This window comes from Schistocerca cancellata, chromosome 1 (genome assembly GCF_023864275.1).
Source record: "Schistocerca cancellata isolate TAMUIC-IGC-003103 chromosome 1, iqSchCanc2.1, whole genome shotgun sequence".
Classification (NCBI taxonomy): Eukaryota; Metazoa; Arthropoda; class Insecta; order Orthoptera; family Acrididae; genus Schistocerca; species Schistocerca cancellata.
In genome coordinates, this window is record NC_064626.1 from 1,181,662,749 (window position 1) to 1,181,686,223 (window position 23,475).

The window sequence follows — 23,475 nt, forward strand, 5'->3', positions numbered from 1 at the left end:
GCTGACGAATTTGGAAGAATTGGTTGCGCGTGTTCGTGCTGCTCGTTACTGTGGACACAGCTTTGCTGCAAAGGGTCCAGACATTATAATTGTCACTGGTTGCTAATGTGCGAATCTGAGCACTCATATTGCATGTAGTATAAATGACAAGTAGACATTGTGTTCTTGTACTGGGCTATCATCTTTAGCACCTCAAAATTGATATCGTTTTTGTAGTTATTCTGTCCTATGACAGGACATTTGCTTTAACTGCATTTGTCTAACCACATATTTGTTTTGTTCAGCATTCAGTTGACACCTGGGGTACTTATGATCCTTTTGAAGTATTTAGAACATAGATCAAAGAATGATCACTGAGTAACAAGATGACTATAATAAAGCAGCTAAGTCATGCTTGGAAAAAGAATAATAAGAATAAAAAAATAAAAAGAGCCCCACTTATTGATCTGCATCTAATTTCTCACCACAATTGAAGACGAAAGTATGTAGCTAAACCTAGTCTCACCAACAGGTTTAATAGATATGTGATATTAAAATAAAATAAAAGACGCTATGGCAACACTGTAACTGCATACAGCATGGCCAAGAACAAGTAACAAATCGGCACTGAGCCAGAGCTATCCCACTAGCTCCACGAGACAAGGTAATGCTGTGGGGAATTTGTATGCAAACTCGCCGATGTTCATGTTGCAGTGACGCTGAATTTTTTTTCCCTTCAGTTAAAGCATGAAACTGAATCAAATGTACACCTCCACAATGCAGTGTCTTGTGAAATTTTTGTTTTGCTACTGTTATAATTCAACATTAACACATAACATGATTTTCTTACAGATAGAAATGACCACTTTGTCTTTTCCATAGCATAAATAAAGTCAATGGGAAATAATTGTGTATACAAAAAAGTAATCTGTATCCAATACAGTATAAAAACACAATAGGTCAACTTCACTGGATTACATGTTATGCTATGCATTACTATTATTTTCACAGATATGGTACATGTGTGTGAGTCACATTCACTTTGAACAGCTAAAGTGACAACCTTGCCTTTGCAGACACTTTGCCACTCACTGGATCATATTTTGCTGGACCCTTCGCCACACACCTGCATCCACCGTTGCCGAAGCAGACTGCACGCGAGCTACTAGGTTGTGTACATCTGCGAGTAGAGTACCATAAACTTGTTCCTTTAAGTGCTCTCACAAATAATGATCTAGTGGACTGAGGTCTGGGGAATGTGGAGGCCATAACATTGGATCTCCAAGACCAGTCCATTTACCTGGAAATGCTTCATCTAATTAGTTACACACATTCATTCAGTCATTCATTCATTCCAAAGTGTGGTGATGCATCATCACACTGAAAACACAGCTGTCAGTGAACACCAAGTGAAACATTTTCTAATGCATTAGACAAAGTATTGCAAACAAACACAATACTTAAATTTGGTCTGATTGCATTCCCTGCAATAGTTATATTTGTCACTAATTTCTGAACTTCACACTTCATCATTACAAATTCAGAAGGAACACTGCGGAAAGGTTTGCTTGTAGGTGCTTCTTGCAACATAGCTGGATAGACAGTGTGTGGATTACCTGCTCACTCAAATTTGCAGACAGGCTATAGCACTATTATATTTTTGGAAGATGACCTGAGATGAAAAGGACAACATATGCAACATTCACAGATAAGGACAGGCTTTTGATAGTGTGGATATACCTATTGTTGGATAGTGTCACAAGAATTAGAGTAGTTCAATTCTATATTTCAAAGAAAAAGAAAGTAAAAGAAAAAAAAGAAAGAAAGAAAAAGAAAGAAAAAAAAAGGAGAAAAAAAGGAAAAGAAACTAAATGAAAAGAAAATACAGTGATGAAAGTAATCACTGAAACTAATTAATGGACAGATAAATCTACTGAAGTAGCAGCAAGAGAAACCACAAAAGATTTGGAAATGTTCGAGTTCTCGCTCTGGCAGAAGGATTGAAGGGAATGGAGGACGGATAAACAAAATGGAATTGCAAGGTTTAGGAAACGGGGAATTTTATGGAAAAGTCGCCCAAGAATCCTGGGTCACAGAAGACTTACTGGATGGGATGAGAAGGCTGGCTTGCTGGTGCTTGCACTGCACTAGAACTGGAAATCCCAGTAAAAGGTGGATGATGGGGATGATAAGCAAGATGCTGAACTGAAAATATCACACAAAAGTGAATAAGAGTAGAAGGCTAAGTGTCTTGTACATGGGGAGAAAGATGAGAGGTCCAGGGAATTATTAATAAGTCAGAACATGACATACAGAAAAATAAAATGGAGCAAAGAAAATGAGCAGTTATTGAAAAACGCTGAGAATGTTTTAGTCCACCTTTCCTTCTCCCCTAGATGACTTTTCTGTTACTTTCCCCATTTCATCAATTTTGGAGGTCTTTTTCCTTCATCTCGCTTCCATTTCCTTCAATCGTTCAGCTGGAGGAAGGAGCAACTAGCTCTGAAAACTTCTGCATTGCCATACTATATATATATGTTTCCTCTTGCCACCACTTTGTCTGTAGCTTTTTTGTAACTATCTGCAGTACAATAACATATTCATGGCATTAAGAAAGACTTTAAAATAATATGTCTAGCATGGCTATCAATTTTTCATTTAAAATGTTTATAAAAATGCAGCAGAAACAACAAAATTTCACTTTAGGAATAAATATCTCTAGTGAAAAAGTACACTGCACTGAGCTTATCTTTTTCTCACGATTACTTCGCGAGATAATTCACTGGTGGCAGCATTATGGCTCCACAATTCTCTTTGAATTCAGTTTTCACCCTACATGGCTTCAGAACAACTACATCGTTCTTCCAGAGATTCCAGTTTAATTTCTTTTATAGCCACACCGCACTCTAACAATTCCAACGAATCTATCCGTAATACTGATTTTACCTAATCATCGCAATCACATCACTATTTACTTTACTAGTAAAACAATTTTAAGCATCCCCTTAAAAGTCTCAGCACAGACATCACTGGAATTGCTAACTCTTGACTAGCCTTCAGAACAGATTTCTTGATCTATGCATTAAAAACTCACTCATTAGAAACATTTTTCAGTCACTGTGTGTCATTTGAGCTATTATTTCTAACTAAGTTGAATGTAATAAATGCTGCAGAGCCTTGATATCCTGATATTCATTTTGAAACGCACAGTGAAGCCACTCTTATGTGGTCATAAGCCATGATTTTAAACAATTTCATGAATATTTTTGTATAATTGTGAATTATTTATGAATAAACATTTCAAAAGAGACAGCTGTGTATCAAGAACTTCTCCGCATAAGAAATTACAGTTATTTCAACTTTTGGTTTGTATAAACCTATTAATAAATAGTCAGGAAGATAGTGTCTAGCTCTCATTTTGTCATTTTATCTCAGCTCATCTTGTCTCATATTGTCTACTGTGTTAGTTAACGTGCGCACCGAACTGTGAAAATATATACAGTGAAAGTGTTCAAAACTAATTTCAGAAGTACCTTCAACTTTAACTGAAAGTAATTAAATCTGCGAGGGAAAAGTTTTATTATTAAAAAGTACTGAATTTTTTAAGTGAATTAAGGGAAGTGACATAGGGAGTTACAGTGGACAGAAATTAATTCTAAGCTTAAACTGTGAACTTTTTCGATCACTACATTAGGCAGCACAGTGCAGCGATCATTTTTTCATCGAACTGAAATAAAGTTTACATATTCATCTTTGAATGCCAGCATTAATGAACATAAATTTCATAGCTTGCAGAAGAAATTTTGATGTGAATTTAACTTGCCTACAAAAGTGTATATTTGATTTGGACAGGCTTTGCTTTAAGATTATCACCTTTATTCATTGATTAATCCATTACAGTTAGAGAGATAAAGATACTATGAAATATACAATTCCAATACGAACCCTATTTTATAACCAATTTTGAAGTCAGTAAATTGCGGCATCATCTTGCAGAGAAAATTAAGAATTACCACACCCTGACATAAAAAAAAGTAATATTAATGATGACAAACCACTACCAAGAAATATTAAGTTCAAAAGAGTCACCACACCAGTACTTAGACATGACATACAAGATTTTCAGCAAAATCTTGTAACCAGAAGCTAATGGTCTTGTTATTAACATAATTTAACTTTTACCACATTTCGGAATAGCACCCATTCATTACATCCAGTAGATATGTTTTCTGAACTTCGCCACAATTGTGTAAAAATGATACTTCCCTATACAAAACTGCAGTGTCAGCCAACAATCCTATAGCACTGCTGGTGCTATCTGTTGAATTGTTTGTGTGTACTGAAAACGGACGCACATTCCATATTACTTTTGTATCTGTGGAACGTTCACCATCCTGAATATCATATTGGGTTCTATTAGCCGAATATTCCTCCAGCCAATCACATATTTGTATGGATATTTACAAGGGATGTGTCAGTTTGTGCAGGAATTTGTATTACAATATTTGTAAAAAGACATCTCTCACTCCTCACCACACCTGCAACAGCATGTGATTGCTTTGCTCTTGGTTTGTACACAACAGCACTTGCAGACTGAAGAAGGGGAGGGGAGGGGGGGGGTTTCACACCAGTTGTGACTGTTCACCTTTGTGTCTGTTTGTTGTACTCTGTGTCAACGAACCGGCTGAAAAAATAGGGGTGGAACTGCAGTACTGTCTACAGTAAATGATTCAGCCAGCAGATGCACATTTGCGTTTCACTGTTTAATTTCACTTTTCACAACCTCCCATATACACATTAATATGGCTAGTGCACTATTGTTTAGCTTTCAGTAAGGCTCATTAATAGTTTTCAGGCGAACATCCACATACTGCTACAATAGTTTACTGTTGAATATCTATGAGCAGTAAAAAGAACATAACCACATAATTCACAGTTCTTTCGGAATAATCGGGTACGTATAGAATAGACACTGTCATTGTTTTAACACTTATTTCACAGTTACATTGATGCATTATTGTTGTTTTAACTAACACAGGTTTCTCATCTGAAACTGACGTGGACTGACTGTCTCATGACCAAAAACCAGGCTCTTATATCGTCACAATAATAGGGACTGGAACTACAAATTGTTCGACATTAAGTTTACAGAAATTACAATTAAAACTTAACTCATTAAATTAACTGAATACATCGAAAAACTAATTTTTTAATAGTTTCTTCTACTATAAGAGTTAAGCCGAATCAGTTGTTTAAATTGTGAAATTAACGAATACCATTACGCAAACAATACTTTTAACAAAACTGTTAATTACCTTGAAATTAAGGGCTGGCGTGGCTAACATGTTTTCGAGTAGAGCCAAATAGATACATTACAACTGCTAGTGTTTCATCTTGCAAAAGTTTACAATTATTACAGTATTTATATTTGTTTATACGTCAAGCACAATTTTTTTTATATTCTAAAAGATTAAGAGCTAACCTTTCTCTTTTATGAAAATGCAGATTATACTCGCGTATGTTAATGGTAGTCGGTCAGATGTAAAAAATGAATTTTAAGGAGGCAGATGGCGAAACAAGAGCGGAAGCAAAAAATATCCCAGCTTGCTTCGCCACACAGCGTCAGTAACCTCAGCAAGTAGTTGACATGTTTAGTACACATGTCAGTGCTGTCTTACATAGAGTGAAAAAATGAATGGCTCTTAACATTTGATACATTTTAAATATTATGGCATCCAAGTTAAGAAGGCGTTATCGAACAGAAGACAGTATACCACAGGGCAATGACACTTTTGCAATGCTTTTAGTGGATCTATTTATTCAGAAACATAAATATTAACTTTACTATTTAACTGAAGCTACATCGATAGGATAGTGAATGAAGAAAAGGGCTTTATAAACAATAATGTGATTGATAGTGTTAAAAGATTGTAATGCTAGTGATCACACTGACAGAACCACAGGCACATAGACACAGGCAACAGAGCATGCACAATGTCGGCACTAGTACAGTGTATATCCACCTTTCGCAGCAATGCAGGCTGCTATTCTCCCATGGAGACGATCGTAGAGATGCTGGATGTAGTCCTGTGGAACGGCTTGCCATGCCATTTCCACCTGGCGCCTCAGTTGGACCAGCGTTCGTGCTGGACGTGCAGACCGCGTGAGACGACGCTTCATCCAGTCCCAAACATGCTCAATGGGGGACAGATCCAGAGATCTTGCTGGCCAGGGTAGTTGACTTACACCTTCTAGAGCACGTTGGGTGGCACGGGATACATGCGGACGTGCATTGTCCTGTTGGAACAGCAAGTTCCCTTGCCGGTCTAGGAATGGTAGAACGATGGGTTCGATGACAGTTTGGATGTACCGTGCACTATTCAGTGTCCCCTCGACGATCACCAGTGGTGTACGGCCAGTGTAGGAGATCGCTCCCCACACCATGATGCCGGGTATTGGCCCTGTGTGCCTCGGTCGTATGCAGTCCTGATTGTGGCGCTCACCTGCACGGCACCAAACACGCATAAGACCATCATTGGCACCAAGGCAGAAGCGACTCTCATCGCTGAAGACGACACGTCTCCATTCGTCCCTCCATTCACGCCTGTCGCGACACCACTGGAGTCGGGCTGCACAATGTTGGGGCGTGAGCGGAAGACGGCCTAACGGTGTGCGGGACCGTAGACCAGCTTCATGGAGACGGTTGCGATTGGTCCTCGCCGATACACCAGGAGCAACAGTGTCCCTAATTTGCTGGGAAGTGGCGGTGCGGTCCCCTACAGCACTGCGAAGGATCCTACGGTCTTGGCGTGCATCCGTGCGTTGCTGCGGTCCGGTCCCAGGTCGACGGGCACGTGCACCTTCCGCCGACCACTGGCGACAACATCGATGTACTGTGGAGACCTCACGCCCCACGTGTTGAGCAATTCGGCGGTACGTCCACCCGGCCTCCCGCATGCGCACTATACGCCCTCGCTCAAAGTCCGTCACCTGCACATACGGTTCACATCCACGCTGTCGCGGCATGCTACCAGTGTTAAAGACTGCGATGGAGCTCCGTATGCCACGGCAAACTGGCTGACACTGACGGCGGCGGTGCACAAATGCTGCGCAGCTAGCGCCATTCGACGGCCAACACCGCGGTTCCTGGTGTGTCCGCTGTGCCGTGCGTGTGATCATTGCTTGTACAGCCCTCTCACAGTGTCCGGAGCAAGTATGGTGGGTCTGACACACCGGTGTCAATGTGTTCTTTTTTCCATTTCCAGGAGTGTATATGCAAGAAGGGTAACGGACTAAGGGCTATCTGCAGTGGCTTTAACATTAAATTAGGAACTAGAATATTAATAATGTAAATGCATTTTATTATTAAGCTATCTACTCCAGGGTGTCAACCTATGCTTCAATATTCCTGGCAAGCACCTGGCACATGTTGCCAACCCCAAGAACGTATTTCAATTGGCATTTGATTTTGCAGTTTATCTTCTCTCCCTGTTCCACTCCCAAACAGAACGAGGGAAAAATGACTGCCTATATGCCTCTCTACGAGCCCTAATCTCTCTTATCTTTGTGGTCTTTCCACGATATACAAGTCGGCGGCAGTAAAATTGTACTGCAGTCAGCCTCAAATGCTGGTTCTCTAAATTTCGTCAGTAGCGTTTCATGAAAAGAACGCCTCCTTTCCTCCAGAGACTCCCACCCAAGTTCCTGAAGCATTTCCGCAACACTCACGTGATGATCAAACCAACCAGTAACAAATCTAGCAGCCCGCCTCTGAATTGCTTCTATGTCCTCCCTCAATCCGACTTGATAGGGATCCCAAACGCTCGAGCAGTACTCAAGAATAGGTCGTATTAGTGTTTTACAAGCAGTCTCCTTTACAGATGAACCACATCTTCCCAAAATTCTACCAATGAACCAAAGACGACTATCCGCCTTCCCCACAACTGCTATTACATGCTTGCCCCACTTCATATCGCTCTGCAATGTTACGCCCAAATATTTAATTGACGTGACTGTGTCAAGCGCTACACTACTAATGGAGTATTTAAATATTATGGGATTATTTTTCCTATTCATCTGCATTAATTTATATTTATCTATATTTAGAGTTAGCTGCCATTCTTAACACCAATCACAAATCCTGTCGAAGTCTTCTTGTATCCTCTTACAGTAACTCAACGACGACACGTTCTCATGTACATCACAGCATCGTTAGCAAACAGCCGCATATTGCTATCCACCCTATCCAAAAGATCATTGATGTAGATAGAAAACAACAGCGGACCTACCACACTTCCCTGGGGCACTCTAGATGATACCCTCACCTCCCATGAACACTCACCATCGAGGACAATGTACTGGGTTCTTACTTAAGAAGTCTTCGAGCCACTCACATATTTGGGAACCAATCCCATATGCTCGTACCTTAGTTAGGAGTCTGCAGTGGGGCACCAAGTCAAACGCTTTCCTTAAGTCAAGGAATATGGCATCCATCTGATACCCTTCATCCATGGTTCACAAGATATCATGTGAAAAAAGGGCAAGTTGCGTTTCGCAGGAGTGATTCTTTCTAAAGCCGTGCTGATGCATGGACAGCAACTTCTCTGTCTCAAGGAAATTCATTATATTTGAACTGAAAATATGTTCGAGAATCCTGCAACACATCGATGTCAAGCATATTGGTCTGTAATTTTGAGGATCCGTCCTTCTACCCTTCTTATATACAGGCGTCACCTGCGCCTTTTTCCAGTCACTCGGGACTATGTTGGGCAAGAGATTCGCGATAAATGCAAGCTAAGTAAGGAGCCAATGCAGTAGAGTACTCTCTGTAAAACCAAATTGGAATCCCATCAGGACCTGGCTATTTATTTATTTTCAACCCATTCAGCTGCTTCACAACCTCAGGGATGTCTATCACTATGTCTTCCAGACGGGAATCTGTACGAGACAAACGGCGGTATGTTTGTACAATCCTCCTGAGTGAAAGATTTCTCAAATGCTAAATTTAAAATTTCAGCTTTCGTTTTGCTGTCTTCTGTTGCCAGGCCAGACTGATCAGTGATTGAGTGGATGGAAGCCTTCGACCCATTTACCGATTTTATGTAAGACCAGAATTTCCTTGGGTTTTCAGCAAGATCTTTTGCTAAGGTATGACGGTGGTAGTGGTTGTATGCTCTGCGCATCGCTCTTTTTATAGCAGCATGAATCTTTAACTTTTGCCTGTCCTCATTCTCCCGATCTTTCTTGTACCACAAGCGCAACTGACCTTTCTTCTTGAGCATTCTCCGAATTGCGCTGCTAAACCACGGTGGGTCTTTTCCACCCGTAACCCACTTTTTCGGCACATACTTCTCCAAAGCATGATTTACAATGTGTTTAAAATTTGCCCATAATTCTTCCACATCCATCTTACCTGAAGTGGGATGCTAACAACTGCTTATCTGCTCTTTCTAGCGAGAATACTCTCCTGGCCTTTTTGGCTGACTTTTTAACTTTTGTAACCATAGTCGTAATGACAACATCACGATCACTAATCTCAGTCTCAACACTGACACCGTTAATGAGGTCTCGTCTGTTCGTGGCTACCAGATCTAAAATATTTCCATTACGCGTTGGCTGTCGATTTAGCTGCTCAAGACAGTTTTCAGATAATGTGTTCAGAAGTAATTCACACGACGGCTTGTCTGTACCACCTGTAATGAATCCATTGACATCCCAGTCTATACTAGGGAGGTTGAAGTCGCCTCCGACTAATATAGCTTGATCTGTGTACTTCTGCGATACGGAGTGTAGACTCCCTTTGAATGATTCTAGAACTGTCACGGTGGAACCTGGTGGCCTGTAATAATACCCAACAATTAGCTTTATTTCTCCTAGCCCTGTTAAACGTGTCCAGGTAACTTCACAATCACACTCTACTTCGACCTCAGACATTTTTGTCAACTGCAATGAAGACACCACCCCCTACAGTGTCTAATCTGTCTTTCTAATACATGTTCCAACCCTCACTAAATATTTCAGAACTTCCTATCTCAGGGTTCAGCCAGGTTTCAGTCCCGAGAATAATTTGTGTGCCACACACTTCCTGGAGGGCAGTAAATTCAGGAACTTTATTCCGAAGTCCGAAAATTTACTGCTTCTAAATGCAACTGGAACGCTGAATCCCTCATCGACCAGAGACTTCTCTTGTCAGTAAGTCTTTGTTAGTAATGGAAGATGTACAGTGTAACAGCTTACAGAAATCTACTGAGACACTATCTACCTGTTCATCTGCATCTTGTTTGCAAGATGATACAAATGAAGCATGCTGTGTTTCAAGAACCATACTGATTTTCAGAGAGAAGCTTCTCTCCTCCACAAATATCATCACTTATGTAATAAATCTGCGTTATGTCTGTCTGTCAAATTGATCTCCATAACTACTACAGATTTTCATGGGGGTTTTTGCAAGTAACTTGAGCAGAATTTATCGTGCCTTATAGGCTTTAATGCATCAAAATCTATTAATACACATTATAAAAATGTATGTATATTCATATATTCCATCTCTTCTCCGAAACAACTGAACCAATTTCAGCTAAACTTGGTACATATGTATCACTTACTGTTTACGAAGAGTAGCTGTGGGGTTAAGAACGATATCAAACAAAGAGGTGGGGGTAAAAAATAAGTGTAGCCTACAATGCAAATGCCCAGCTTTTCTGCATCCACTACTTTAGAAAGAGCACTTAGTGACCTGCAACAAACTTTACACATTATTTTGAAACCTTTACAAAACTCTCATTGGCACCCCTCCCCCACATGATGAAAGGAAAAAACCACCACTTATGTTTGCAATGTTCATGAAGTAAAACTGCGGCATCAGGCAGGATGTCATGATGTTCACACTTATCACTTCTTTGTTACTAACTGTTTGCAGCACACTTAACAGACAGTGTCCACATATGCTACTGAATGTACTTACGAAATTATATCATTATATGACAATTCAAGAGATGTGAGGCAAGGAGGAGATGGAGGGGGCAGATGGACAGACAGAGGGAGGAGGAGATAGACAATAGGGGGTTGAGGCAGACGAGTGAAGGGGAAGAAGGTGATGGACAGAGGAGGACACCCGACTAACAATTTAAATATATGCTTACTATGTTTCTTTTAATTCTAATTCAATGATGGTTCTTTTTTCCATATCCTATAACTTCTCTCTTAAAACTTAGCAACTTATAGCAATACCTGTATTAATTTTTATTAAAAGTTATGTACTTGAAGTATTTTTGAACAAGGGTTAAATGCACAGTACCCTAATCACTAATACAGAGAGTAGTTTTGAAACCGACAACTGATGAGCCAAAACTTTATGATCATTGCCCATAGAGACCAAATACTACCTGGTAACACTATGGGAACCAATATGGCAAGAAATCTATGTAAATAGGGCAGAGAAGTGGGGAATCATTACATTGACAATACAGGCCACAAACAAGAAAATTCACAGTCATATGCAGTTTTGAGGAAGGGCAGTTTGTTATGGTCTGGGTCTTGGGGAATCTTGCAAGCAGTGAAACTAGTCAACTGTTCACACCTTACTGTTGCAAGCATCTATGGAAAGTTGTTTTTGACAGTGACACCATAGGTAGATGTCCATACCTAATCACAGAATGTGGAAGTTACAGTTGTCTGGTCTGTAAACCAGGTTAGCCAACAAACTGTGGAAGATCTGATGCAATACAATGCTAGCGCAGGCAAAAGTGTTTCCTGAAACACCATTTTGCACCCTTTGTCAAACATGGGGCACCGCAGTAGACAGCCCTATGTACTCCCATGTCAACAAAAAGGTAATTATGATTGCAGTGAACACAAGATTATAAAAAAGTGACTGTGTAGCAATCCAAACCTGCTGAATGAATCTTTTCTTTTTATATCATACACACTGTCACATTTGGCTTCACCATAATCTAGGCGAGTGACTACTCAAAACATGCACTGCAACACCAACACTGACTGTCAGGACAGTATTATGCTATGGTAAACATTCACATGGACTTCAAAGGGTAATTCAAGGCACCATGACAGCAGTAGACTACATTACCCTCCCTCCATGTTTGATATCTTTGCAATGGTAATGCAGTATACCAGCAAACAGCAGGCAAAATGCCACAATCATGCTACAGCGGTTTGAGCAGCTTGATAGTGAAATCAGGCCTGGGCAACCAAATTTGCCCAGTGTGAACCTAGGTGTTGGTGCAGAGACTTTAATCCATATCGCATGGAATCACTGCTGTATTGCATTCAGCAACCACAGAAATAGCACTGAGCACAGCAATCAATTTGGAACAAATGATAATTTTCACGAATTGAATGCTGTACCGTATGTGATTCAATCAGTTTTACCACACCCGAATTAAACAATGTATAGGAAATGGTATTTGTCAAAAATGTATTACAATAGTTTAATCCAGGAATTCTTGAAAATAAATGCAAATACTCACTCTGGAAAATTTGTTGTGCAGGTACACATCAAGTAGTTTTGAAAACAACTGAATGAAAACAACTTATTCAGTTAAGCAGTTTTACGTGCCAGATTACTATCCACTCATTTGAGTGAACGTAGTCAGAGCTCTCAAATGATAAAAAGTGACAATCTGAGTTGCCCAATCCCCAGTGCAACCAATTTCAAGCAGCAGTATTTCATTGTTTTGGCACTGTTTAATAATCATTGTTGATTGTACCCGTAACACTTATTGCCACCGATATTGTTCCAATATTCGCTTTTTACTGAATGCCAGTAAGTACCGTTTAGTTCATTTTTTCAGATATGTTTATGAATAGGCATTTACATAGCAAACTTTGTATCTGGATCTAAGTGCCGAAATGCTCAGTGGTGGGGTATGCAAGAAATCATGGCCGCTTGACAAGTTACAGCACATGCTTGAAAAGCAAGTGATTAAATCACTAAACCTTTTAAAAACTTATCTTAAATGCTATCTGCTCACTTCATCTCGGCATTTACTGAAACTGTCCATTGCATGCAAACCAGTGGAAAGAGATTTAATAGATTTAAATGAAGTAATTTTCATTTACTTAAAAAAAATTAAAACATAGCACCTGCAGTTAAACCTTTACTAATAACCAACCCACATTTAATGCCAGAAGTACGCAAAATTCACGTTTCAATTAAGAAATACTTTTTACTCATCTCCCGATCATAATTCACAGTTCATGTGAAACTGTGAAGGCTGAAAGTATGTACGTGAAATCACTCAAACCCAGAGACTTAGTGACAAATATTCAGTTTAACTGACTTATCCAACAGACTTGTGCCAAATATAGTAAGCAAAGTAAAGTTTTCCCTCTTTTTTCATGTACCTACTGACAGCTCAACATTCCTGCTGACTGGTGAGGTCTCCTTTACTTCTAAATTATTTAGAGACACCTGTCTGTCTGTTCTCACAGTAACTGAAACCACTGAAATCCAGAGAGTGAGTAGAAACATTAATATAGGGCTGCCATAGTAACAGATTAGTTTCATTTAAATGAAAAAACAAACTGAACAAAGCAACAATCTGTTGTGAAAACTAGCCAATTGCCCCCATCACTAATGTGAGGAAAAGCTGAAACATGTTCAAGGTCCCCCAGTCACAATAGCACAATGAATTGAATGCCAGTCTATATGCACACGTATTGACATAAGGAACAGGCTGGAGAGAGGTATGGTGCTAAATAATATCCACTATGTAAAGTTTTCAACAAAGACAACACACATTACTGTTAGTACTTTAAGCAAGCAGTTATTTACAGAAGCAAAGGAGTGGAAAATGCTGTTAAGCATGTTGAATTTCACTAGCACACACACTTACCGAGGAAAGAAATTTTAAAGTACTGTGTTATACATCATTTCAGTGTCAATCATCAGCTATTCTTCTTGTTTTACCTTAAAGAGTTGTATGCAACTTATCATTGTGTTCTCATCTGAAAATACTATTTTGTTTTGTTGACTATATTCTGTGGATAAAGACTACAGTGAATGGCATTATTAGCTCTCATTGCTATAGAGTGAAGATGCCTGTTCACAGAGAAATTTTAAAATAAAAATTTTAAATAATGAAAACTTTAGTCTTGTGGAGTGTTGAATGTAACTATAAATTTCTAATTTTAGACAGAAGGGGAAGAAATGGTGATGCTATCACAGCAGGAGGGAATTGTTGGGGGTGGAACTTCCATTGCTCAACACTACCCCGATGACGAATTTCAAATATCTAGGTCAATGAGACAGGAAGTATCACACAATTCTCAATATTTTCTTATATATACAAAGCTGTTTCCTTAGATATCACAAATTCAACACACACTACTAATTTTATTACAATCGTGTTTCAACACTTGAGGATTTCCAAACAAATACAAATGTGTGTGAGAAAGCATCTTAATTTTAATAAATATTTTGTCTAAAAATATACACATGAGATCTATTTACATAATTAGCTAGAAACAGTGGCAATTTTATTCTAGTTCACAATGTGAATGTCTGAGGCAACATGAACACGTTAATATGAAACTGATGATAAACTCCTGAACTAAAAGTGCTGCCTCATGTAGTTCTTTACATAAGAGCAATAGAACTAAAGTATTAATGATTCACAGCTTATCTGAATTCCCATTTGTTTTATTTAATATTATTCACAGTATGCAATTTGTGCATGGCAAAGTGCTGGCCAATCAGCTCCTATAACACAAATCCTTCTGCACCAAAGTGCTCTGTAGTTAACTCAGTTTTCCTTGCACATTCTATCACACAATTCTTAACCACAATGTTTCTAGATACCATTTTAAATATCAACAACAATGTGAAGAAATAATCTGTTTACTGAACAATCAAACACTACAACAACAACACATGCAGAGGCATTTCAGTAACATTTCATGTTTTGCTTGAGGTTCCCATCTATTGTTACATATTCAGGCATAAATTCAGACTGGCACTTCAACAATTTTCAATTAAAATCCAGTGGTATTGTTATAATTGATTAAACCAATGAAATTTAAGACACTTTCACTGTTAAGGAATCCTTATTTTTATACCATTCTAAATTGCAGGAAGGAACAAATAAAAGAAAGCTGCCTGCCAACCTAGATAACAATCTACACCATCAGTCTTAGTTTTACTCCTTATGTTTAAGGACGACTGGACCCACATTGTCTCCAGTTTCCTGGTTGACCTTGTTATGTGTGCCATCACAGTATGGAAACTGAAAAAACAAAGTTCGTTGTGTCAAACTATTTAGAAGAATTAGATGTTGAATGAAACCAATAGGCAGAATAAATGCTCAACTATGAATTTCACTACAAAAAGTGGTAAAATGCATGCAAAAATACAGAGGCCTGGATCATAAAAAAGTAACTGTTACAATATCTGTCCACACTCTTATCGGTATCAAAAACCAAGTTCAACACAAAATCTCCAGCCTGCACAACAATCTTTTTTCAAACTACAGGAAACATTATAGACAAAACACTTCAAAATAACTATTTTTGATATATTTTGTTTAATTCCCAAGGCACATGGAACCACTTTCAACATTAACATTCCTCTGCCTTTTCCACTCTTTCTTGACTGTTTCACTCCTTGGCACTACAGCCCTTGTAAGACCTTGGCCTCCCTGACAATCTCTGCCCACTCTTCTCTGCTGGCTGCCTTGGCTCTCCGTCTTCTAGCTCCCATCCTTCTGAATTCCTCCATGTTTTCTAGCTATCTAGTCCTTGGTCTGCCCCCTTATACAACATACATCAGGTTTTCCTTTGAAAACTTTCTTGACTGTGCTGTTCACCATTCTCTCTACATGTCCCAAACAATGTAGTAGTACAACTAATCTTATTTCTGATCTCCAAAAACCCCCTATCATTCACTGGCTCTGTAGATTTTCCTAAGTATCTTCCTGTCCCATCTCAGGAACAACTCATTTTGTGTCATAGTGCAGGTCTCCAAATCATACATCACCACAGGTCTAACTACTGTACAATACACAATCAGCTTCACATTCCTACTAAGGCTCCTTGCTTTGAACACTTCAACCAGTGCAAAGTAGCTCCTGTTGCCAGCTGCAATCCTTGCCTGTATGTCTTCTGTCATATTCTCAGTTACCAACCCCAAGATATTTTACGCTCTCAAGGCAGTCATATTCTCTTCTGTTCTAAGTCATGCTTCTTTCTCCTTCAATGTATCTTTTCCTAGATGTTACCATACACTTGGTCTTTGATTAATGATCAGTCTCATCTCCCCACCATAGCTTTCTACTTTTTCAAGCTTTTTTCCAGGTTCTGTTTCCTCCTAGATAACAAATCAATATCATCCATAAATGCAAGCTCCTGAGTCACTATTAAACAGTGTTCCCAGGGTCGTTACTTTGTTTCTTTCGCACTACCCTCTCCAAGCTGAGAAACAGAATAGTGGTGAGCACATCACCCTGCCTCAGTCCTTTATTAACTTCAAATGGCTTCGATAAATTGCCCTCAATCTTTACTTTGCATACTGTTCTTCTCAAAGTCATTTGAACCAATCACATCATTTGGTTAGGGACTACTGCCTCTTGCATTGCCTTCCAAAGTTGATCCCTTTGGATACTACTGTAAGCTTGTTTGAAATCTATGAACAGCTGGTGGACATTGATGTTTTAACATTTTTCAAGGATCTGTCTGATAGTGAAAATATGATCTGCAGTGGATCAATTAGTTCTGAAACCACACTGGTAGCCTCCTAGATGCTCTTCTACGTATGTTCTTAACCACCCAGCCATGATTTTTCCTAATACTTTATATACTATACAGAACAGCGCAATTCCTCTACAATTCCCACAGTCAGCTTTGTCATGTTTCTTATGTATAGGGCAGAGTAATGCTGTACTCCAATGTTACAGCATATTTTCTTTCCACCACATTTCCACTATAATCTCATGCAAAATCCTTACTAGTTTTTCTCCATCATATTTTATCATTTCTGCTGTAATACTGTCCCCCCCCCCCCCCCCCCCATGAACCATAGACCTTGCTGTTGGTGGGGAGGCTTGCGTGCCTCAACGCTACAGATAGCCGTACCGAAGGTGCAACCACAACGGAGAGGTATCTGTTGAGAGGTCAGACAAACGTGTGGTTCCTGAAGAGGGGCAGCAGCCTTTTCAGTAGTTGCAGGGGCAACCGTCTGGATGATTGATTGATCTGGCCTCTTAACACTAGCCAAAATGGCCTTGCTGTGCTGGTACTGCGAACGGCTGAAAGCAAGGGAAAACTACAGCCGTAACTTTTCCCCGAGGGCATGCAGCTTTACTGTATGGTTAAATGATGATGGTGTCCTCTTGGGTAAAATATTCCGGAGGTAAAATAGTCCCCCATTCGGATCTCCGGGTGGGGACTACTCAGAAGGACGTTATCAGAAGAAAAAACTGGCATTCTACGGATCGAAGCGTGGAATGTCAGATCCCTTAATCGGCCAGGTAGGTTACAAAATTTAAAAAGGGAAATGGATAGGTTAAAGTTAGATATAGTGGGAATTAATGAAGTTCGATGGCAGGAGGAACAAGACTTTGGTCAGGTGAATACAGGGTTATAAATACAAAATCAAATAGGGGTAATGCGGGAGTAGGTTTAATAATGAATAAAAAGATAGGAGTACGGGTAAGCTACCACAAACAGCATAGTGAACCTATTATTGTGGCCAAGATAGACACGAAGCCCATGCCTACTACAGTAGTACAAGTCTATATGCCAACTAGCTCTGCAGATGAAGAAATTGAAGAAATGTATGATGAGATAAAAGAAATTATTCAGGTAGTGAAGGGAGATGAAAATTTTATAGTCATGGGTGACTGGAATTCGACAGTAGGAAAAGGGAGAGAAGGAAAAATAGTAGGTGAATATGGATTGGGGCTAAGAAATGAAAGAGGAAGCCGTCTGGTAGAATTTTGCACAGAGCATAATTTAATCATAGCTAACACTTGGTTCAAGAATCATAAAAGAAGGTTGTATACATGGAAGAATCCTGGAGATACTAAAAGGTATCAGATAGATTATATAATGGTAAGACAGAGATTTAGGAACCAGGTTTTAAATTGTAGGACATTTCCAGGGGCAGATGTGGACTCTGACCACAATCTATTGGTTATGAACTGTAGATTAAAACTGAAGAAATTGCAAAAAGGTGGGAATTTAAGGAGATGGGACCTGGATAAACTGACTAAACCAGAGGTTGTACAGAGTTTCAGGGAGAGCATAAGGGAACAACTGACAGGAATGGGGGAAAGAAATATAGTAGAAGACGAATGGGTAGCTCTGAGGGATGAAGTAGTGAAGGCAGCAGAGGATCGAGTAGGTAAAAAGACAAGGGCTAGTAGAAATCCTTGGGTAACAGAAGAAATATTGAATTTAATTGATGAAAGGAGAAAATATAAAAATGCAGTAAATGAAGCAGGCAAAAAGGAATACAAACGTCTCAAAAATGATATCGACAGGAAGTGCAATATGGCTAAACAGGCATGGCTAGAGGACAAATGTAAGGATGTAGAGGCTTATCTCACTAGGGGTACGATAGATACTGCCTACAGGAAAATTAGAGAGACCTTTGGAGAAATGAGAACCACTTGCATGAATATCAAGAGCTCAGATGGAAAACCAGTTCTAAGCGAAGAAGTGAAAACATAAAGGTGGAAGGAGTATATAGAGGGTCTATACAAGGGCGATGTGCTTGAGGACAATATTATGGAAATGGAAGAGGATGTAGATGAAGATGAAATGGGAGATACGATACTGCGTGAAGAGTTTGACAGAGCACTAAAACACCCGAGTCAAAACAAGGCCCCGGGAGTAGACAACATTCCAGTAGAACTACTGACGGCCTTGGGAGAGCCAGTCCTGACAAAACTCTACCATCTGATTAGCAAGATCGATGAGACAGGCGAAATACCCTCAGACTTCAAGAAGAAGAAAATAATTCCAATCCCAAAGAAAGCAGGTGTTCACAGATGTGAAAATTACCGAACCATTAGTTTAATAAGCCACAGCTGCAAAATACGAACGCGAATTCTTTACAGACAAATGGAAAAACTGGTAGAAGCCGACCTCGGGGAAGATCAGTTTGAATTCCGTAGAAATGTTGGAACACGTGAGGCAATACTGATCTTACGACTTATCTTAGAAAGAAGATTAAGGAAAGGCAAACCTATGTTTCTAGCATTTGTAGACTTACAGCAAGCTTTTGGCAATATTGACTGGAATATTCTCTTTCAAATTCTGAAGGTGGCAGGGGTAAAATGCATGGAGCGAAAGGCTATTTACAATTTGTACAGAAACCAGATGGCAGTTATAAGAGTCGAGGGGCATGAAAGGGAAGCAGTGGTTGGGAAGGGAGTGAGACAGGGTTGTAGCCTCTCCCCGATGTTATTCAATCTGTATATTGTGCAAGCAGTAAAGGAAGCAAAAGAAAAATTTGGAGTAGGTATTAAAATCCAGGGAGAAGAAATAAAAACTGAGGTTCACCGATGACATTGTAATTCTATCAGAGACAGCAAAGGACTTGGAAGAGCTGTTGAACGGAATTGACAGTGTCTTGAAAGGAGGATATAAGATGAACATCAACAAAAGCAAAACGAGGATAATGGAATGTAGTCGAATTAAGTCTGGTGACGCTGAGTGAATTAGACTAGGAAATGAGACACTTACAGTAGTGAATGAGTTTTGCTATTTGGGGAGCAAAATAAGTGATGATGGTCGAAGTAGAGAGGATATAAAATGTAGACTGGCAATGGCAAGGAAAGCGTTTCTGAAGAAGAGAAATTTGTTAACATCGAGTATAGATTTAAATGTCAGGAAGTCATTTCTGAAAGTATTTGTATGAAGTGTAGCCATGTATGGAAGTGAAACATGGACAATAAATAGTTTGGACAAGAAGAGAATAGAAGCTTTTGAAATGTGGTGCTACAGAAGAATATTGAAGATTAGGTGGTTACATCACATAACTAATGAGGAGGTATTGAATAGGACTGGGGAGAAGAGAAGTCTGTGGCACAACTTGACTAGAAGAAGGGATCGGTTGGTTGGACATGTCCTGAGGCATCAAGGGATCACAAATTTAGCATTGGACGGCAGTGTGGAGGGTAAAAATCTTAGAGGGAGACCAAGAGATGAATATACTCAGCAGATTCAGAAGGATGTAGGTTGCAGTAGGTACTGGGAGATGAAGGAGCTTGCACAGGATAGATTAGCATGGAGAGCTGCATCAAACCAGTCTCAGGACTGAAGACCACAACAGCAACTGTCTTCTCCCAGAGCTTTATTGTTTTTAAGTGTCTTGGTATTAACCAACTTCTTGCGTGTTCTGCCACTGATCCCTGGTGCTCCTCATCTCCATTTCCTTTCTGCTCGATTTCTTCTGCCGTACCGGCATCAACCACACCATCTTCAGTGTCTGTTCAGTAGTTCATTAAAATACTCCAACCATGTGTCTAAATCTGATCTTTTCCTCTAATCAGATTTCCCTTATTCTCTTTACAGAAAACGGCTCTGGGTTGGAATCCTTTCCTTGTATCTTTAACCCTCATATAGAATTTCCTTGTTTCTTGAGCAGAATATCTCTCCTAACTCATCAATCCACCGTTTTTCAAATTCTCTTTCCTCCTACATTCCTTATCTGCTTCCCTTCTCTTTGAGTGGTATTCTTCTACAGTACCTGTAGTTCTCTACAGCATTCCTTTTCTTGCGCCATTTCTTTCTTCTAGCTTTCTCCTACAGTCTTTATCAAACCAGCTCTGGGTTCTCAATTGCTTCTTTCTGCCCAGTACTGTTTCAGCTGTCTCATGTATTATTCCTTTAACCATTTCCTATCTTTCTTCAATATCCTCTCCTGCCACTCTTTTTAAAATGATTACTACTTTTGATATATTTTGTCAAATTTGCAAGGCACGTGGAACCACTTTCAACATTAATATTCCTCTGCCTTTTCCACTTAGGAGTTTGAAAGCATTTTGTCTCATTTCTTTAAACAATTCCACCAAACACCACTCATTCTTGACTTAATGCACATAAAACACTGAAGTTTCTTAGAGTTCTGATCAGCAACCATCGATTCCTGAAAAATCTTGGCAGTTCAAATACATTCATTAGCTACATCATATTAAAAACCAAATCTGACTTTTTCATGTTGAATCATTGTGATTTTTCTCCAAAATTTAGGATTCAAAATTTTTTGAGCTGAAAGCATTCTGTGTACAGAAATTGTGAGTCCTTCAGTTACTTCCCAGTACACATTTCTTCAGTGTTTCCCTAAATAGTCAACTGTTGCTATGTTCTTTCCTCATATTTCCTTTATAAACTGTTCTTACAAGAAATCTTCAGGGTGGAACAGGAATGTTCACTGATATAATGAACAACATTGCTCCATCCTGGTACACACCTATCATCTGCTGCCATGTATTCTTAATGAAGGTTATTAAAATCTTAGGGAAGAAACCAATGCCGAAAGTTTTGCAGTCTTACAAACACACTGAATTTTCATATGATAAGTGAATACATTTTTTCACAACAGACTTCATAGTAACTTAAGAATGCCACAGTAAGTGCGCCCATTAGGCAACAACGAAGTTTTCCATATGAGAATTGGCAATTTATCTAAATGTCAAAGTGACTTTCAGGGAGAGACTTCACATGACAACTTCTGCTGTTTCATAGTCTAATAGTTTTAGTTTTCTACCAATTTTGCATGTAATTTGTATTTAATATTTTTCACAAATTCCTACACATACAGCAGGTATCAACACAGTCAATTACAAAACAGCAGACAACACACAAGATATTCAAAACAAGTTATTTCACAAAGTAAATCAATGTGAACATGATACATAAAGCAAAGAAAATAGCAAGAAAACATTTTTAATAACTTATAGACTGACACAGCAGACCTGACTATAAAAATGAACAAAATTACAATACAAGAAATTGACATACATATATAGATGAAAAGGAAATTTGGCTAAATGGATTTTATGCTAAGCTCAACAGTGTTTGACAAGCAGCAAAAGCAATTATTTTAGTGACTGTTCTGGCAGTTTCCCCATAAGAAATACGTAAAGTACACACACACACACACACACACACACACACACACACACACACACACACACACACACACACACACACACACACACACACACACACACACACACACACACACAATATTGCCTCTCTTTAGTCCTTTCTGATATAAATTGTGGTAACAGAAAGTGGAGTGTAGGACATTCACTACCTTTTAACACTAACCCCAAAAGCTTCATTTACAGCTTCATATGAACTGCAGATTGAAACTGAAGAAACTGCAAAAAGGTGGGAATTTAAGGAGATGGGACCTGGATAAACTGAAAGAACCAGAGGTTGTAGAGAGTTTCAGGGAGAGCATAAGGGAACAATTGACAGGAATGGGGGAAAGAAATACAGTAGAAGAAGAATGGGTAGCTCTGAGGGATGAAGTAGTGAAGGCAGCAGAGGATCAAGTAGGCAAAAAGACGAGGGCGTGGAATGTCAGATCCCTTAATCGGGCAGGTAGGTTAGAAAATTTAAAAAGGGAAATGGATAGGTTAAAGTTAGATATAGTGGGAATTAGTGAAGTTCGGTGGCAGGAGGAACAAGACTTTTGGTCAGGTGATTACAGGGTTATAAATACAAAATCAAATAGGGGTAATGCAGGAGTAGGTTTAATAATGAATAAAAAAATAGGAGTGCGGGTTAGCTACTACAAACAGCATAGTGAACGCATTATTGTGGCCAAGATAGACACAAAGCCCATGCCTACTACAGTAGTACAAGTTTATATGCCAACTACCTCTGCAGATGATGAAGAAATAGATGAAATGTATGACGAGATAAAAGAAATTATTCAGGTAGTGAAGGGAGACGAAAATTTAATAGTCATGGGTGACTGGAATTCGTCAGTAGGAAAAGGGAGAGAAGGAAACATAGTAGGTGAATATGGATTGGGGGGAAGGAATGAAAGAGGAAGCCGCCTTGTAGAATTTTGCACAGAGCATAACTTAATCATAGCCAACACTTGGTTCAAGAATCATAAAAGAAGGTTGTATACCTGGAAGAATCCTGGAGATTCTAAAAGGTATCAGATAGATTATATAATGGTAAGACAGAGATTTAGGAACCAGGTTTTAAATTGTAAGACATTTCCTGGGGCAGATGTGGATTCTGACCACAATCTATTGGTTATGAACTGCAGATTGAAACTGAAGAAACTGCAAAAAGGTGGGAATTTAAGGAGATGGGACCTGGATAAACTGAAAGAACCAGAGGTTGTAGAGAGTTTCAGGGAGAGCATAAGGGAACAATTGACAGGAATGGGGGAAAGAAATACAGTAGAAGAAGAATGGGTAGCTCTGAGGGATGAAGTAGTGAAGGCAGCAGAGGATCAAGTAGGCAAAAAGACGAGGGCTAATAGAAATCCTTGGGTAACAGAAGAAA

The 23,475-nt window shown here is 39.3% G+C and overlaps 1 protein-coding gene across 3 annotated transcripts in view; it reads right to left on the minus strand.

The window, feature by feature from the left end:
• LOC126094332 (CDGSH iron-sulfur domain-containing protein 2 homolog) overlaps positions 1-23,475 on the minus strand; it is a 76,021-nt gene that overhangs the window by 27,823 nt on the left and 24,723 nt on the right. For 2 of the 3 annotated variants that reach the window (XM_049908790.1, XM_049908788.1), the window contains exon 4: positions 14,385-15,221. The exons of the other annotated variant lie outside the window; for it this stretch is intronic. In XM_049908790.1, coding sequence (XP_049764747.1) covers positions 15,135-15,221 — 87 coding nt within the window. In that variant the 3' untranslated portion in view covers positions 14,385-15,134. Of the gene's footprint in view, positions 1-14,384; positions 15,222-23,475 lie in introns of those variants that run through there. 3 annotated transcript variants of the gene reach the window in all.